Raw genomic sequence first — 18,872 nt, forward strand, 5'->3', positions numbered from 1 at the left:
TTGTTTGGTTCTCTATCTCGGTATGCATTTTGCTTTGGATTCTCTTCGCCTTACTTTGGTCTGCCTATTAGCTTTACCAATATCGAGCTCATTTTCTTGAGATCGGCATAGCGCTTTGGCATTTTGGCTCCGTGAGCCTTACTTTGGCCTTTAGTAGGCTGCATTGCTACATGATACGGGCATTGGGGCGTCTTAGTTTAATTTCTTTATATGCTGGCTATTTTGCGAGATCAAAATCTTATTAGCCTGTAATTCGAGCTCTTTTGAGAGGTCGGATTCAGATTTTTTGTTCTAACACCCTCTTGAATGCATGGCGCTTTGGCGCTTTTGACTGTTGTGTGAGATCAAAGTCTCTTTACCTTATGACCCGAGCTCCTTTGGGAGGCTTGGGAGGTCGGATTTTAACTTTTCACTTGTGGTCCAGTGCCCCAATCTCTTATGTGAGGTTGGAACTGTGTTCTTATGTGTTGTTTTTGTGCGTTGTTGTCGTATGCCGCTGTTTGCTGTGAGCATACAGTATTTTTTAATAAAAAGCGAAAGAATAGTTCTCTTCGTCCTCTCAGCTCAATTTTATAGTGCGGGCGGTCTTTTTCCGAGGCCAGCCACCTACCTCACTGAGGGCTTGCTCATGATTCAGGCTCTTTGACCTTACATGAAATTCAGGCTCATTGGCCTTACTGTCGCTTTATCATCTCAGCCGGTTTTGTGGTGCCGGGAGTCATTTTCCGAGGCCCGTCACCTACCTCACTGAGGTCTTGCACAAGATTCAGGCTTTTTGGCCTTATTGTCACTTCCAGACTCTTTAGCCTTGCATGGGATTCAGACTCATTGGCCTTACTGTCGCTTCATCATCTCAGCCGATTTTGTGGTGCCGGGGGTCATTTTCCGAGGCTGGTCAACTACTTCACTGAGGTTTTGTGCAAGGTTCAGGCTTTTTGGCCTTACTGTCGCTTCCAGGCTCTCTAGCCTTGCATGAGATTCAGGCTCATTGGCCTTACTGTCGCTTCTTAGTCGGTTTTGTGGTGCCGGGGCCATTTTTTAAGCCCGGTCACCTATCTCACTGAGGTCTTGCGCAAGATTCAGGTTCTTTGGCCTTACTGTCGCTTCATCGTCTCAGCCGGTTTTGTGGTGCTGGGGTCATTTTTTGAGCCCGGTCACCTATCTCACTGAGGTCTTGCGCAAGATTCAGGCTCTTTGGCCTTACTCTTTCTTCTGAATTTTTTCTGCAAAATAAGAGGTTGCACAGAGCATATATAATGAGTATACTCGTTGTTAATTCAATAATGTTCATCTATAAATAATATGCCGCACATGACACTTAGCTTTATATTTAAGATTAATGTAAACATTAGCTCTAACTAACAATATTAACTCATGCAATTTAAATATTCAATAAATAATATTTTGCATGTGTAAATTTCTCCAAGATTTTTCAATCTATAAAATACATGATCTTTTTCTTAGGAATGTCTGTGCTAACATTAATAATAAAATTTTCATGATAATACTTGAATTTTAATATTATGTAGTGTATCAAAATATTTAAACTTAGAGAAGTATACTTTAATTAAATTTAGCATTATTATTTACATGCAATGCATATCTTTTAATAATCTATGAAATCCTTTGTATTCAATAATAATTAATAAAAAACAATTACCAGTATCTAAAGGCAGTTTTGAAATTCTAAAGCAAAATAATAAGCATACACAGCAAGAGGCAATTTTGAATAGTTGGAGACTTTTCACCTGAGCTTTTCCGTCGATCTATTTTTCATCATTTGTTGTGCAGTCCGACCTCGCCTATTTGTTTTCCAATCAAAGAGTTGTCCAATCTACCCAATCTGCTTTATTTTTTCTCGTAGATCCTTCTTTTTTTTTTCTTTTTATTTATTTATTAATTTTCTCTCTAATTTACTAACTTGGGACCTTATAGCCGACCTGCCCATCTAACATTTACAACATATATACGACCGACCTCACAATTTCAATAAATATATACGTCACCTTTTATTTTCTATAGAAAATATTAAAATTTTATACTCAAAGTTAAGTATTTCGATCTGAAATTTCACTTCACCAGGTTTCAAAGAAAAAGTTAGTAGTAATAAAATTTAATAAATATTAAAATAAACTATCTGAAAGACTATCAAAATAATCCTGAACATAATGAATCTTTCTTTTCAGCTGGGTTATTGTAAACCTATAGCTTTCTTTTTGTATAAACTTTCATACCTTCATGTGGATCTCAATGGGTGAATTTAGGAACTTTAGAGATAGTAAAAATCTATTTCGTTCCCACATACGACGCCAATTGATATCTTATTTTCCTCTTACTCCATGATAGATCTGGTTTTCTTCTTGCTCCCTCATATGGGTCCATCATAGGAGTCTCTCAATATTCGATTTGATGAAAGGACCTGCAAAATAAGGAAAGATGGTCAGGGGTCTACCGGGGATGCCCTCGGTGGAGACCCTCTGACGTTCAAGTTAGGTTCATGAACTGATGTAGTATGGATAGGCAATGATTAGAGAGAAAAATAAAAATCTGGAGCTTCGCCTCCAAGAGGGAAGAAGAAGACCCCCTAAAAAGAAGGTCCCCCCTCCTTTTTACCTGCCGTGACATCTCCCCCTTTCTGCTATTGTGCTACATGTCTATGTCACTCAAGCTTGTACGTACGGACGTGTCAGACCCCTTCTCCATGCCAGACAGTCATTTAATTCCCCCGGCGCGCGTGCGGGTAGGGCTGTAAAGTGATTGGAATAGCTCCTCTCCCTCATGTCACATCACCGGGCTAGACTTCTTCCTGCTAGATCTGGGCTCGCGGGTAACCTATCCGACCCGGTGTGTCTGGATCAAGACCTGAGATGCTGAGTTGGTCAGCCTAAGGGATTTTATGGGTTTTGGGATAGCTAATTCACTTAGACCTGATCTTGCCCAAGGTGGATGAGGCCCAGCGGTCATTAACTGCAATATTGTAGATCTCATCTTAGTATTTGGCACTAGCAGTCTTTTCAAACTTATTGTTATAAAATGATTCAGTTAGCAATAGTTAGAAGCAACGTATAATAGGCCTTTTGATGCAGCTCATGCAGATACTAAGATCCGTTTATTGGATCAGCTTCATACTTTGTGGTAGCGGGAGGAACTACATCTGAAACAACATTCTTGAGTACAATGACTGAAAAAAGAGGATAGAAATAATAGATTCTTTCATTTGTCTACCATTCAATAATGTTAGTATAATCTTATTATTCGTCTTTAAACTAATACAAGTATCAGGTTCTCTTCCTTATTCTTTCTTTGGTCACACCAATGATTAACGAGGCTTTAATGTTACCCTTATTTAATGCTGAAATTAAGGTCGCTGTGTTTCAATTGGATGGTGATAAATCGTCTAGTCATGGGTCACTCCGGCGTTTGGAATTCACACCCTAAGAGCTATGGGCCTGATTATCGTACCTGCATGGAAACCCCCATGGATTGATTAGGAACTACGAGCTCATGTGTTGCAGACAGTGCTTTTATAGTAATGCTAAGGAAATTAGCTTCATCGAGTATAGCTTAAGGATAGACACGTGTTCCATTTTCACAAAAGGAGCATGTAAATATAATTCAAGTGGCAGTACTTAACCTGACTTAATTCAGCGATTAAAAACATTTAAGGGTGGAAGTTCTAGCTCTCATGCTCCAATTCTCAATTAAGAAAGAGAGTAATAGCTTTGAGTTGGATGAATTTCAAGATGATGCTTAACTATTTGGTTTTTTTTGTTAAACTTTGAATTGATGGCGTACAACGGGTATATTGGACTGCCGTGCGACTTTTTTTTTTTTTTTTTCTTGTTGGCCACTGTAGCATTAATTTTTTATAATATGACATTTAATTTAATTTACTTTTAATAAAAATTTAAATTTATTTATTTATTTTGTTTTAATCAATCTCTTTAGCTTATTAAATATGGACCATTAGATTAAACATCAATTCATCATAGCCATTCAACTGAATCTATAAATATATCTCTTCTTCTATAACCCTGACACTCTGCTTCTCTGTCCCTTCTGTTTCTTACAGTCGCGTTGCCATGTTCTCCTCATCTTCTTCTCATTAGGACGATTAAACAAACCCTAGAGAACCAAAGCCCTTCAAAGGAGCAAGGGGCATTTTGTCAATGTAACTTAACCTATTTCACTGTTCTAAGCAGTACATTTTCTATCTTTTATTATCCTTCTTTTCTCTTGTGAGCTGTGACTAAATTTGGTTTGATTTTCAGTTGATTCAGGAAATAGGAGTGAGGTGATAAGAATCCAAAACTCACAGCGCAGGCAGTGAAGTGATGGCCCAATCGAAAGCTCTCTCATCTTATGCCTCCCTCAATTTTCATTGCCGCAATAGAGGTGCTGATGCTACTCCTGCTGTTGCATTTCCTACTCTTTCTTTTTTTTTTTTCCCAATTTTTTATTTGATTTCACTTGTAAAATTTTTGTACAAGTATTGAATCATCTCTGTTTCCAGATGGGTTGCACTACAATCACAAACCATCCTCTACTCAGAAATCAATTGCTTCATTTCAAGCGGTAACTCATTTTGATAATCTTTGGGCTGTGGGTTAAATTATTTTCTTTTTGTTTTCCCTTAATCTTTTATTGTTTGCAGTTAGGGGCAAAATGGAGTGATCTTCGTGGTTGTGCTCTTTCGGGTCGTACGCGCAATGTTCTTCAAACCCGTTGCAAGAGAGGTGTGTCTGTGCGTGTGTGTGTGTGTACGTGTGTTTTCTTTTTTCTCAATCATTATCTCCCTCTGCTTTAATGTATTTTTTTTTTCGTTGGTTACTGGCTTGGTTGGGAGGAGTGAGGTTGATGGGATTCATTACTATCTTTGACGGCTATAAAAATTTTTGGGTGTTCGAATATATAAAGAACGTGTTTGATATGATGTAGTTTAATCTGATGGAATGTAAATGAAAATGGAAAAAAAGGAATTATAATTCCATTAAACCGATTTGTCTCTATGATGCTTTGCTGGTTAGTTTTGGCATAAGCTTTTTAGGATTGCACAATGCTTATGTTGTATGGTTTTAGTTCATAAATTCTGCATGCTAACACATTGTGCTGTTGACCCCTTTATCTATAGCCATTCAAGCAGTTTTAAGTAGTGATGCAAAACTGGAAACAAATGAAGCCACAAAGAGTAAAGGGCTGCGAGGCCAGTTAAACAAGGTTGTTTTAGCCTATAGTGGTGGCTTAGACACCTCAGTTATTGTCCCATGGTTGAGGTATGTTGCTTGTGTTAAATTTTAATCACTTGCTTTAATCAAAAGAACTAGGACTTGTAGTTAATTTTGAAATCCTATTCTTTCCACTTTCAATATGTGACCAAACAGGAGATTAGAATAGAAAATGAAGAAACCAAAAATCCAGGAGTTACCTTAGATTAAAAAAACAACTCTCCCCTTATAGCTGCTGAAAAGCCCTATATATAATGTCGTGGGATCCCTTTTCTGTTAGCATCTCCAAGTGGCATTTCCTCCTTGATTCCGTCTCCAGACGCATGCATCTAGATGCATACTTCCATTCAAATGTCCGTGCCTCTTTCTGCTTTCTGCTGTATGCTTGTAAATTGTCTTGGGCCTAAATTCACCCCTCCTGGGCATCTGGCTGCCATCCTTCAGCTCCTGCTATGAAGTCATCACATAAAACATGTGAATGGAAGCTTGATCTTGACCTGTCAAGGTTTCCCCTTCTATGATATTTTAGTGAGTGAAGTTGTTCAAACTTGCACAAAGTTTCTTGATAAGGATAAAGAGTTTAAAATATATAAAAAGGAAATGCAAAATTTATTGTGTCATTATGATCTCATACACAATACATATTCTGCATCTAGGGATATTATGCTAATCTAACTTAGATGAACTGCTGTAATGTATTTTTGGATTGATCAAGTATTCATAGTGAATTTTGCTAGGAATCATTTAGTGCTTGGCATCTAGAAAAATACATACTCTTTTTCTTGATTTTTTTTTCTTATAGAAACAAGTTCTGGAAATTTGCATACTACAGCCCTTAGACTTTGTTATAGTCTGCATGCCTGCTTTTTCTTCTGAAATATTTTCATTACTTCTGCTCTTGTTCCAGAGAAAATTATGGTTGTGAGGTTGTTTGCTTCACTGCTGATGTTGGTCAGGTACGCTAATGGAGCAAAATCCATACTTGACTCTTTTACTTATTCCCAGTTGAAACTTCTTAATTGTTTGTTATGGTACCTTCTTTTTGTGTGTGTGCTTAATAGGAAGTTCAAAATTTCCAGGGATTAAAGGAATTGGAAGGCTTGGAAGAAAAGGCCAAGGCAAGTGGGGCTTGCCAGCTGGTGGTGAAGGACTTAAAGGAAGAATTTGTCAGAGATTATATTTTTCCTTGCTTGCGAGCTGGTGCAATATACGAGAGGAAATACTTGTTGGGGACCTCAATGGCTCGCCCTGTAATTGCCAAGGTTGGCAAATAACTGTATTTCTAATTTAAAAATTCTACTGAGAGTTAACATAAATATCAAGCAATCATGATGAAAAGTGTACTATAATTTGTAGGTGTAATAGAAGTGTATTTGCCTTCTTTATTATTTTCTTAAACTGAGAAAAGGTTCAATGTGCCTCTTTCTTGTCCTTTCTTTCGTTCATGAAATAAAAGAAAATATAGGTTCACTTTGATGGAGGCATACCTACGTATTTATTTATTTATTTATTTTTTTGTTTATATGGTTGCATAATGTTGTTTATAAGTTGCTTTTATTTGCTTTTGATTATATTTTCAATGGCATGATAGGCGATGGTGGATGTTGCTAAAGAAGTTGGAGCTGATGCTGTTGCTCACGGATGCACAGGAAAAGGAAATGATCAGGCAAGTATTGCAATTGAGTCCTCTATAATTGTTAGCTTGTAAGTTGTAACTCTATAATAGTTAGTTTGTATATGTTCTGACAATCTCGTCTGGCTTATTTGTCCGTCCAGGTTCGCTTTGAGCTCACCTTCTTTGCACTAAATCCTGAACTAAATGTTGTGGCTCCTTGGCGAGAATGGGATATCAAGGGAAGGGAAGATGCCATTGAATATGCCAAGAAACATAATGTGCCTGTCCCTGTGACTAAGAAATCCATATACAGCAGAGACAGAAACTTGTGGCACTTAAGCCATGAGGTTTGTATATCAACTTCATAAAATTGAAGCTGTAAATTCTTCCTATATGGAGATTTGTGAAGGCAAACATCTTATTCATTTTCAATTTACAGGTAGGGGTGTGTATGAGAAAATTTAACCTTAGAATTGTCTACTCAAATATTTCTTTTATTGCTGTTCTTATCATTTTCTGAAGCACACACTTGAAAACGTGATTTTCATGTATGCTATTTTGTGTAGATTAGGTGTCATTGTCCAACTTAGGTACATTTTCAAGAAGGCATCACTTGAAATTGAAGTAACTGGCAGTTAGCCATAGCTCTAATAATTTTATGGGTCCAAAGGTCTCCTGCTTTTAAATATCTGATGAAAGAAGAAGCTCGCAGGACAAATTTTATGCCAAGTCAAATGTAAATTGCTTATATGGCATAAGGAAGGCCATATATCTATAGGTTAAATAGTGATTGGTGGAATGGGTGAAAGAGACAATAAACTCTATTGCCCTCCCTCTGACAGTTTAGTGCTGCAAAGGGATAATTCTTTTGCTAGTCGTACATTTGTGCATTTCCGTTTCTAGGAAACTAAATGGTTGGTTCTTTATAAAGCCAATCTAGTCTCACTTTTGAAACATCTCTATCTTCTATTAGTGCTGAGAGTCGAGTCCAAATTCTGATCACTCTATTCCATGGTTTTCTTTTTTATATCTATACACATGTCCTGTGGCAATACAATTGCTCAAAATGGCCAGGAAAAGGTGTATGGACTTTTTGGATGGCAATTTTTAGATCTCCTACAGTCCTAGACTGTGAGCATGATGCTTATGTTTATAGAAAACTAGATAAAATTTTCTGAAAACATAGCATTCTCTTATCAAGCAATAAATTTGGCAGTTAAAGTGCTTTGGAACACAAGCTGCTGAAACTCTCGGTGTTTTGATTAGCCTAATATTAGAAGTTTCCAGTGTTTTTTTTGGCCATATGGTTATAAGCTGATTCTAGATCATCTCTAATTGTCGTTTGCTTTGGGAATTATGTGCGCGTCTATCATGTCCTGATAAGTGGACCAATCTGATATTTTTTAGCCCTTTTTGCAAAAATCTTCTGCTTATGTAAGCTAATGAAGCATAACATCCATAAGCAACCATAGGAAGAAAGAAATGTATTCTAGCTTTGGTATCAGCCAAGACAAAATAGCCTAAATGTTCTGTACAAATTGAATTGATTTTTCAGTATTGCCCTAAATGTTAATGAATTTAAATCCCACCTGTAACCTTCCAAAATAATCTTTGGTTGAGCTCCCTTAGCTACAATGCTTCATAAGAGATGATCTGGTGGTTTTGTGTAATTTTCAAAATTTTGATGGCTTCCTTCTCCAGGGTGATATCTTGGAAGACCCAGCTAACGAGCCAAAGAAAGATATGTATATGATGTCTGTTGATCCAGAAGATGCACCTAATCAACCTGAGTAAGTTTCCATGTAAATATTTTAATATCAACATTTTGTTTCTCATGTCTTCATCTTAACGCTAACATGCATTTTATTTTTTATGTATTTTAATTCTTTTAGATTTGTAGAGATTGGTATAGAGTCGGGGCTTCCAATTTCAGTAAATGGGAAGAAGCTGTCACCGGCTTCTCTTCTTTCTGAGCTAAATGAAATTGGTGGGAGACACGGTATTGGCCGTATTGACATGGTTGAAAACAGACTTGTTGGTATGAAAAGCCGTGGAGTCTATGAAACTCCTGGAGGATCCATTCTTTTCACTGCTGCTCGTGAATTGGAGTCTTTAACTCTTGATCGAGAAACGATGCAAGTTAAAGATTCACTTGCCCTGAAGTATGCTGAACTAGTGTATGCTGGCAGGTGGTTTGACCCATTGCGCGAGTCTATGGACGCATTCATGGAGAAGATCACAGAGAAAACAACTGGATCTGTAACACTTAAGTTGTACAAGGGATCTGTATCAGTAACCAGTCGCACAAGCCCCAATAGTCTGTACAGGCAAGACATCTCGTCCTTCGAGAGTGGACAAATATATGATCAGGCTGATGCAGCTGGCTTCATACGTCTATACGGTCTTCCGATGAAGGTTAGGGCAATGCTTGAGAAGGGAATCTGATGATTTCTCTTTTTTACTGCTCTGCTATCTCATGATAGTTTAGACTTATTTCTGATGTTCCATAGACATGCAATTAGATGTACTGTCTTTTTGTCGGAGTAGTTTTTGCTTGTTTGTATGATCTTTGGATAATAATTTTCTTGACCATATTTAACTCGTTTCAAACGTGTTCACAATGGAGGTTTGGTTCAACCTGAATTGAATTAAAAAAAAAAAAAAAAAAAAACCGAAATGATACAACGGCAACTCGACTGAATCAAAATGATGGAAAACTGAATTAAAATGATTCAGTTTGTTCATATTTTGCAGCATATGAATTCATTTGCATAGTGTTTGGTTCAATTTTATGGTTCAATTATTAGAATTATGTGAAATTTAATTGAATTTCAAATAGAATTAATTTAAAAAGAATATTTATGATTTTGTTTGATATAATTTAAAATGTATAATTTAATTGAATTTTATATAAATTTTATTTGGTTTAATTTTAAAATTGAAATTCATTTGTTTTTAATTTTTAAATTATTTTTAAAAACAAAGTGTATATATATATAATTTTTTTATTATTAAAAAAAATTATTCACTGTATATGTAAATAATTAAATAATAATAATAATAATCACAACTAATAAAACATAAATTTAGTAAAAATATATTTATAAAATTAAAATAAATTAACATGAGAGTTGATATTAGCATACTTTTATAGCATACTTTTAAATAAGAAAGTTAATTTTCATTGTGTTGTTTAGTAGTATCTATTATTTTTATTTAATATTTATAAAATAATATAAAAATTAAAAAAAATATAATTTTTTATTAAAATGATTTTTAATAATTTATTTTGAAATCATTAATTTTTTTTCAATGATTTATTAATTTTTAATTATTTATTTAATTAATTAATAAAATAAATAATAATTTAAAAAAATGTTTTATTAGTTAAATTTCATAGAATTCATTTTAAATTTTATCAAAACTGGAAGGTATTAATTTTATTATGACTAATTTTATAGAATTTAATTTTTAAAATTGAATTTTAATTTTTTTTTAAGCATCACACTCAAAATATAAATTCAATTTGAAATCCACAAAATTTAAGGAATTGAAATTGAAACATAGTGTTAAATTTCGTTCTTTCACCTTTTTTTTGGCTCGTTACTCGGTATCTAGTAATCACAGCCAAGAACAAAATTAATCACGTTCCCATCCCAGCAGCCACTCAATATCTCAAATTCTCAATTAACCTCAGTATCAGATATCGAGAAATCAGAATAAAAATAAAAACTCAAAAAGTAAAATTGATATCCTGAGACAATTTTAAAGTAGAGTAGGTAAAACATTATACAACGTTATTTATCCTCAATTTAGCTATTGAGCAATGCAGTTTTTCTGAAAAAAGTAATGTAATGTAATGTTCTATGTTTTCAATCGCTAGTAACAAATTTTATATGAATATTATTTAAAGTCTCAAATTAAAATTTTATTTTATAAATTTTACATATATATCATATATATATATATATGATTATATTTTTTAAATATGAAAATATTATTTATTTATTATAATTTAAAATGCTTTAAAATCAACTTCACATTGAAACAATTCTAATGATATATTTTTCTTTTCATATATTAATCGGCTATGACGTATTGTATAATAAAATTATATCTAATAAATATAAAATTATTTTTTATATTTTGAAAATCGTTAATTGCATTTACTTTATTGAAATTAATAAATTTTACCTTAGTGCTATTGGAGTTATTTGGATATCGAGAATTCAAAATCTAATCAAAACCAATTATATCCAAAATATTATCTTTATCTAGTAAAATAATTATAATTATAAACAATAAATCTCTATATTATCATTTAAATCATTAAAATCGTTAGCTCATGATACAAGCAATGTCACATGATAGGATGCATTTAAATGTAAACTAAAGGCTATCATCTTTGCTGCTAACAGATGATTGCCGTTTTGTTTGTTGTTGATTCCTAGCCGTAAGGACCCTTTGCATGGCTTCCACAAATTGCGTCACTTGATGTTTTTTGTGCTCTCCTCCTGCTCGCCTTGGAGGATCTCGGGTTTCCGATTCCGAGTACCACCGCTCATCGTCTTGTCGGAGTTGACACTTATCAAGCTTCACATACTTCATTTCAGGAGTTCTTATAACTTGTGATTGTAATTTCAGCACACTCCATTAATATATAGGTGAAAACTTTAAAAATTATATTAACATAAAACTTTAAAAATTTTAATTTAAAAAGAATACTCATATAATTATCTAATTAAATTAAAAAATTTAAATTATAATTAAAATAAATTTATAATTAAAGTAAATTACATTTTAATATATAAATTTTAACATAATTAATGTATCGGTTTCTATATTTTCAAAATCGAATAGTTAAATTTCTGTATAATTAATTCGTTTAAATTGAAGATCATTCCATTTATAATTCATTAATTAACCGGTTAAAGAGAGAATGAATATTTTAAACGTCTAAAATATTTCCATAAACACTTAAATTATTTTTAATATGGATAAAAAAATATATATTATATAAACTATACTTTGGTTGCTATATTTTAATGTAATGGATGGACCAGTTCTTATATTTTTAAAATTAAATTCTTATATTTCTCTATATTTAATCCACCTAAAATTATATTTTTTCTATTTATTATAAACATTAGCTCAAATTAGTGGATGATAAAACTTATAAAAGTATAATTCTTTTCTAAAATATCATTTATAAAAATTTATAATTTACTTAAAAATTAATCGATACTAATCTAATTTTATAAAAATTTTAAAAATGTTTTATTATGACATCTTTGGATGTCCTCGTATGCTATTGCATTTTAATTTTAAAATTTTAACCCGATTACCTTTCCAAGCTCGAATCCTCCCACATATTCAATCTTTTTTAAGTGGTTTCCCAGAGATCTTTATCATTAATGCAACCTCGATTTTGCTCATTCAAGGAGTTGTATTTAGTACCTCTAAAAAATATAATTGTCTGCTTAGTCAGTAATGTGAGTTGGCTTGGATTACTAAGTGTTGCGCTCTTTGGGATGCAAAGGCGACCAACAGAAGCTCGACTGGTTGGAGAGGAGAGGAAAGCCCAGCCCCCTAACCTAATGCGGCACCGGGTTTGGACCGCAAGGAACCGTAGTATGCGGAACGTCTTATCCTTTTACCGTCGCAAGGCTGGCTAATCGAGTACCCCTAATTTTGGAAGGCATACGAATCGGAATGCTATGTTGAATGTGCAACCGATACTATATTATGTAGGTACCTGTGCAGACAAGACCTAATATTGTTTATAAAACTTTATAATTTATTTAAAAATTAATTGATACTAATTTAATTTCATAAAATTTTTAAAAATATTTTATTAAGTTTGAAATTTTTTTTTTATTTTTTAAATCGAGACTTTGACTATATTTTTAAACTCTCCAATGTCATCGTTAACTGTCACGTTTCAGTTCAAAAATTTTAACAACGTTTCCATCTCTTAAGATTGATTAATCTATGTCCAAGTGCCGTTCACATGTAATTTTTTCCTTTTTCGATCTTCTAAATTCTTGTTATATTTTTAAAAATTTTAAATTATAAATTTTAAAATATTTTAATGGATAGAAATTAAAAATTAAAAAATATTAAAAATTAATTAAATAAAATATTATAAATAAAAATTAAAGGAATTTAAATATTTTTTTAAATAAAAAATAAAAATATTTAAATTATAATAAATAAAGATGGACAGATGATTATAAAGAAATTTAATTATAAAGTATAAAATTATTTATTAATTATGTAAAATTTTAAAGATTTAAATATAATTTTTCTATTTAAAAAAAATAATAAAATGTTTATACGTTTTTTAAGGAAGTATTTTTAATTTATACGAAATAATTATAGAATTATTTAAATATTTAATTTTAAAAATATAATAATTAATTTATTAATTATATTAAAATATATAAATTAAAATATAATTTATCCTTATATTATTATATCTACATAGAATTTTTGCGATACTATTAATTTCCCTATTTCCTCTGTAAAAGTTACAAGTCATTTTCGGTGAAATTTTACATTTAAAAAATATTATTTTTAAATCAAAATTTTAATTAAGTCAAATTTCAATTGAATCATATGATTTATTTGATTGATTTAATATATAAAATTTTAAATCATTTCTAGTTGCTCTGTCAATCCGGAGACTGAAGCCCCAAAATTTGCCGGCCTCCCGCCCGCTCTACCTGAATTGCTGTGTTGCAGGCTTGCAGAGTTGCAGCAAGAGCAAGGCAGCAAGCTATGAGTAAGCGAGCGAACTAACCCAAGCTCATCTGAGAATTTACACATGATAATCGAGAGAGGAGTTCAAAGATGGATAGTGGACATATCAATGTGGGATCCATCTCCCCATGACTTCTCTTTTGCCCTCTCCCGTCTTCCTTCACATGAGCACGCCTCCATCACCAGGTGTTGTTATTCTTCCCCCTCCTTTTATCTTCACGAGTGATGGAAGAATTGCTAAAAGTTATTTTATTTATTTGTTTGTTTGTTTTGATTTTATATGGAATCAGTATGTGCATCGTCAGAATCAATATTGAATTTGATATCAGTGTCTTCCGTTTTAATCACGGTTTTAGTTATGTGAATTGGTGTTTTGTTTGTTTCGTGAGAAAATTTGAACGAGAAAATAATCATAGCTTTAAATATTATGGTCCCTTTTTATTTGAGGTAACCACTATTCAAAATGTTTGGAAAGACGTTTTCTTTTGTTTTACAACTTTAAAACTTTTAAGCAAAAGGGGATTTGCATTCAATCATCTGTAGTAAAATTGTGCTTAGAATTGAAAAAGAAAGTAGAAGGTATGACCTTGTGCATCTTTGCATCGCTAGATTTGTGAAGATGGAGGACAGAAAACGGGCACTTGTGAGCCGGTTGCTTCAGTATGCTCTTGTGCATCAAGTATTGGGAATTCCATACGATGAAATTGTCATAAAACGGACATTGGAAGGGAAACCCTTCTTGGTAAGATCAAACATCGCAATATTGTTCTTGTTGTGCACAAATGATGTTGTTTTGAAGATTGGTGAAATTTAAGAGGATGCTAGAGTATATTTAGATCCAATGCTTGTTTCAATTCAATCTAGATTTTTTGTTGGATTGCAAAATTTTTCTTTCAATTGTTAGGATTCACTTCAAATTTAGAATGGTCAGTCACTGATTCCATCAGCTATCTGGGTTAGCTCCCTCATGGAATAAGCCAAAAATTTCAAAATTTTCCAAAATCAAACTTGCAACTTTGCTATTAATGCAAATATGTGCGTGTTTGTGTTTTTTTGTTTCTGGCTTAATGACTTAATCACAGAATATTGGCCCCACATTTCTTTCCTGAGAACTTGCATAAGATGTGAATTTGAATTTTGTCATTCTTAAATGCCTTCTAAATATATGAAGAATCATGGATGGAGATGGTTTGTCTTTGCTGATGCCATGCTTTAACAATCATTTGTATTCATATTTGTGTAATGCTGGACTCTTATTAGGTTTAGAATCTTAAACAAGAGGATATTTGTAGTGTTGCTGATGGTATCTTTCTATTTAGTAAAAGTTCTATTCTAACACATTCTTGAGTTTGAAAATTGATATCCTTCTCTCTTGCCTTCCCCCTCTTTTATCTTGGTTACTGCATTTATTCTTGTGACAACTTGGTCAGTGTTAGTTTCCAAGTGGACATTCTTGTTTCTATTACTTTTAGATTTTAATCATGGTTACTATAGATTGCAAATTTTTCCATTGTTTTCAGGAATGTGCTAAAGGCTACTCAAAATTTCCCAATTTTAATTTCAATGTTTCTCATCATGGCGACTTTGTGGCAATAGCGTCTGAACCAGTTTGCATTGTTGGGTTGGACATTGTTCATTGTGTCAAAACCCAGAAAGAGACCATTCCAGAATTCATTCACAATTTTACTTCTTATTTTTCTAGCTTGGAATGGAATAATATTATTAATTCTGGCACCTCTGATGAAATTTTGGTCGAGTTTTACAGGTGAGGTGGTACTTCACATATACACATGACATTAGGAAAAAAAAAGATAAAAATATTCTATGAAGTCACTTCTCAATTTATTTTTGCTGCACCTGATAATTCAAAGTCATTTTTTTCCACCTTTTTTCTCCATGATGTTCTTTAATCCACAATTACAAGTCATGCCCTCATTTGTACTTGTATCGGGTTGAGTAGCCCGGAACATGTATCAACCTACATCTATGGTTTATTTGATTGCAGAGAATGTAGATGAAGGGAATAATAAGGTTAGAAATCTTGCAAATTCAAACCAAAGTTAGTTTTACTCGAAAAAGTTTATCACAATTATTTTCATTCCAACACTTCTTCTGTAGAAAATTGGTTGCTATTTACTGATGTCAAATATTATATATATATATTTCAAAAAACTAGTAATTTCTTTGCGTAATGATTCAGTCTCATTTTTTTCTCAATAGACCATCTGCACCAGTTTAACTAGTATGACCATATAATGATCACAGCTACCATTTCACATAATGGTGGAATTTTTAATTGATCTGGTTCTGTTATCTGAGCTATGTTTTATGTATTCTCCTATTCTCTCATTTTCATTCTTAAATTATGTATATACTAATGTTCATATGGTTATTCCTCTTGATATTTTTGTTACCTTTTATCAGATCTTCCATCTTGTTACATGGTAATAGAATTTGTTAAATTTATATCTTCTATGTGTTCTGTACATGCTAAATATTCAAGATATTCAATAGTATTCAAGTATAATTGAGCAACATTAAAATTTTTTTTTTTCTTTTTTTGTAGATATTGGTGTCTCAAAGAGGCATATGTCAAAGCTATAGGGAGCGGACTGGTGAATGAGTTGGATAGAGTAGAGTTCCATCACACTAACTGGACAAATATATTTGTTAAAATTGATGGGAAGCCAATGACAGAGTGGAAGTTTTGGCTTTTTCAGCTGCAAAAACTACATTGGGTAAGTTGTTTTGTAGGTCCTCTTATCTTTACTTGTCATGTTCCTAGGAACTTCAAGCATTCCAAGTTACTTTCGAGCAGCAGTGCATAGTCATTCTTAGCATTTTTAACAGTTTAATACATTCTGAAAATAATATTTTGATTGAAAATCAGCTTTTAGGTAACAATATCAAGAAACAAAAATTCTAGCATAAAAGATAGCATGGTGATGACCAATTTATTTTATTGAAAAAAAAAAAGTAACTTGATTTGTTGTATTTTATATCTAACGAGCCCCTCTCGATATCGGTAAATTTTCGCTGCTTAATCCAAATCCCCTTTTGGGTATGTCATATGTGCATCAAAGTTTCTGCAGTTTTAATTCATGAATTTCGAGTCCTGTTTCCCAAGCAGAAACCTCGCAGGCTGATTGAACTCTAACAATACAATTCTATCAAGCATACTGGCTTTCACCTATTATCCATCCCTATTGTAAATATATTGAATAATTTTTATCAGAATCAATATTAATGACTATATTTCATGGAATTGCAGGTGTCTGTTGCTAGAGGTCCCCCAAAAGCTGCTGCTGAAAGTTACAAGAGGACAATGAGCCGGTTGGAGTTTGATGAAGAAGAGTACCACAATGGTCTTAGCCTTCCAAGTGTAAACTTTGTTGCACAAAATTTAGAACAACTCATCCTAGTTGAAAATAAATGAATCAGTGAAATCATGTAAATATTTTTTCACTGCTGTGAACCTAGTCCTTGCCTAATCATGATAATCATATTTAATGAATATTGAGAAGCAGGTACTGAAATGAGATTTTTCAATAGAATAGAAAAAAAGAATTTGATGGAATTGTTAAATGATCTAAAGATTCATCTGATAATCTAAAAAATGATTTAGCAGCTGTAACAGAAAGAAAAATCAAGCAAATGAAGAAAGTGAATGTAAAACTTTTTATAGATCTTATTTGGTTAGGTTAGCGTGTGAATATAATTTGTATATAATTATAGAAGATTACGTAATTATATGCTAATTGATTACGCTAATTGATTGATAGAGGATTATTAGGAGTTATCTTAATAAAGTCTTGTAATCTATATATATATATCTACTTACTTCAATAGAAAAATATATTGAAATTGTTCAATTATTTCTTATTTTATTACATAGTACCAAAGTCATACCCATAGAGATTTTTTTTTTCTCTCTGTCAAGTTTTAAAATTTTAGAGATATAGGGCTCCTGTTCTTTTGTGTTACCCATCTAGGGTAATATTTATCTCTCACTGTCTACTTATGGAGGACGCCGAAGTTGCTTTGCAACCCTCTTGTCAGATCTGTGGTGCGTTTGCCGTTTGAGTGTTGGGTGGAGGCATTTTTTGATACTGTTCACTGGGTTAGGTTTTGTCATCTTCCTTTAATTCGTTTGAAGGTATAAGAGTATAGAGTTTTGGTTGAAATGATTTCTGACAGTAAGACCCATATTATTAAAATTATCCCAACGTCTTCGGTAGCGGCTAAGACAGGTAAAACATATCTTATTTCCTCTTCATATAAATAGGTCATCGATTCTAGTGCCATGGATCACATGACAGGTAATTTTCATATTTTTACCAACTTTCGATCTCATAAAGCACCTTCTCCTATTATTATAGCTGATGGGTCAACTTATAATGTTGAGGGTTCTAGGACTGTTAAATCTACTCTTTCGGTTACCCTATCATCTGTGCTAAGTTTATCTAATCTTGCCTTTAATTTAATCTCTATGAGTAAACTTACCAAAGACCTAAATTGTTGTGTTTTTTTTTTTCCTGATCATTGTCTTATTCAGGATCATGTGATGAAGCAGATTATTGGTAAAGGACTTGTATCTGGGGGTCTTTACATTTTGGATGCATGGGTGCCTCAATCTGTTGCCTGCTTTAGTGTCGTGTCTCCATTTGAAGTATATTATCGATTGGGACACCCTTCTTTACCGGTTTTGAAAAAGATACGCCCTCAATTTCATGAGATATCTTTACTGGAATGTGAGTCATGTCATTTTGCAAAATATCATCGAAACTCTTTAAGTCCTAGAGTCAATAAACGAGCTGAGTTTGCTTTTGAATTAGTTCATTCAGATGTTTGGGGCCCATGTCCAGTTGGATCTAAGACTGGATTAAGATATTTTATCACTTTTGTGGATGATTACTCTAGAATGACTTGGATTTATTTTATGAAGCATTGTTCAGAAGTGTTTTCTCATTTTTCTGCTTTTTGTGCTGAAATCAAGACTCAATTTAATGTTTTTGTGAAAATTTTGCGAAGCGATAATGCTAAAGAATATATGTCAGAATCATCCCAGGCTTGTATGACTCAACATGGTATTCTTTACCAATCGTCATGTGTTGATATACCCGCTCAAAATGGGATAGCTGAAAGGAAGAAACAACATCTTCTTAAGACTGCTAAAGCTCTCTTATTTCAAATGTAAGTTCCTAAGCAAATTTGGGTTGATGTTGTCTCTACTGTATGCTTTCTCATTAATCGCATGCCCTCCGCAGTAC

General features: G+C 32.9%; 2 protein-coding genes across 3 annotated transcripts; both read left to right on the forward strand.

Annotated features, from left to right (window-relative positions):
• Positions 1–4,013: 4,013 nt before the first annotated feature.
• Positions 4,014–9,511, forward strand: LOC110611853 (argininosuccinate synthase, chloroplastic). 2 transcript variants are annotated; one of them, XM_043955291.1, is made up of 11 exons: positions 4,014–4,171; positions 4,272–4,395; positions 4,514–4,575; positions 4,655–4,736; positions 5,132–5,273; positions 6,133–6,181; positions 6,287–6,487; positions 6,817–6,891; positions 7,002–7,187; positions 8,542–8,630; positions 8,733–9,511. In XM_043955291.1, the coding sequence occupies exons 2-11, from the start codon at positions 4,335–4,337 to the stop codon at positions 9,283–9,285; spliced, it is 1,500 nt and encodes a 499-aa protein (XP_043811226.1). In that variant the 5' UTR covers positions 4,014–4,171; positions 4,272–4,334; the 3' UTR covers positions 9,286–9,511. The 2 variants fall into 2 exon arrangements, with proteins under 2 accessions (XP_043811226.1, XP_021608066.1); XM_021752374.2 differs by having other exon boundaries at positions 6,305–6,487.
• A 4,033-nt stretch (positions 9,512–13,544) lies between these two features.
• Positions 13,545–17,128, forward strand: LOC110610836 (L-aminoadipate-semialdehyde dehydrogenase-phosphopantetheinyl transferase). The gene is made up of 5 exons (XM_021750911.2): positions 13,545–13,788; positions 14,212–14,344; positions 15,123–15,367; positions 16,169–16,340; positions 16,874–17,128. The coding sequence occupies exons 1-5, from the start codon at positions 13,667–13,669 to the stop codon at positions 17,036–17,038; spliced, it is 837 nt and encodes a 278-aa protein (XP_021606603.1). The 5' UTR covers positions 13,545–13,666; the 3' UTR covers positions 17,039–17,128.
• The last annotated feature ends 1,744 nt before the right edge of the window (positions 17,129–18,872 follow it).

Source organism: Manihot esculenta, chromosome 3 (genome assembly GCF_001659605.2).
Source record: "Manihot esculenta cultivar AM560-2 chromosome 3, M.esculenta_v8, whole genome shotgun sequence".
Lineage (NCBI taxonomy): Eukaryota > Viridiplantae > Streptophyta > Magnoliopsida > Malpighiales > Euphorbiaceae > Manihot > Manihot esculenta.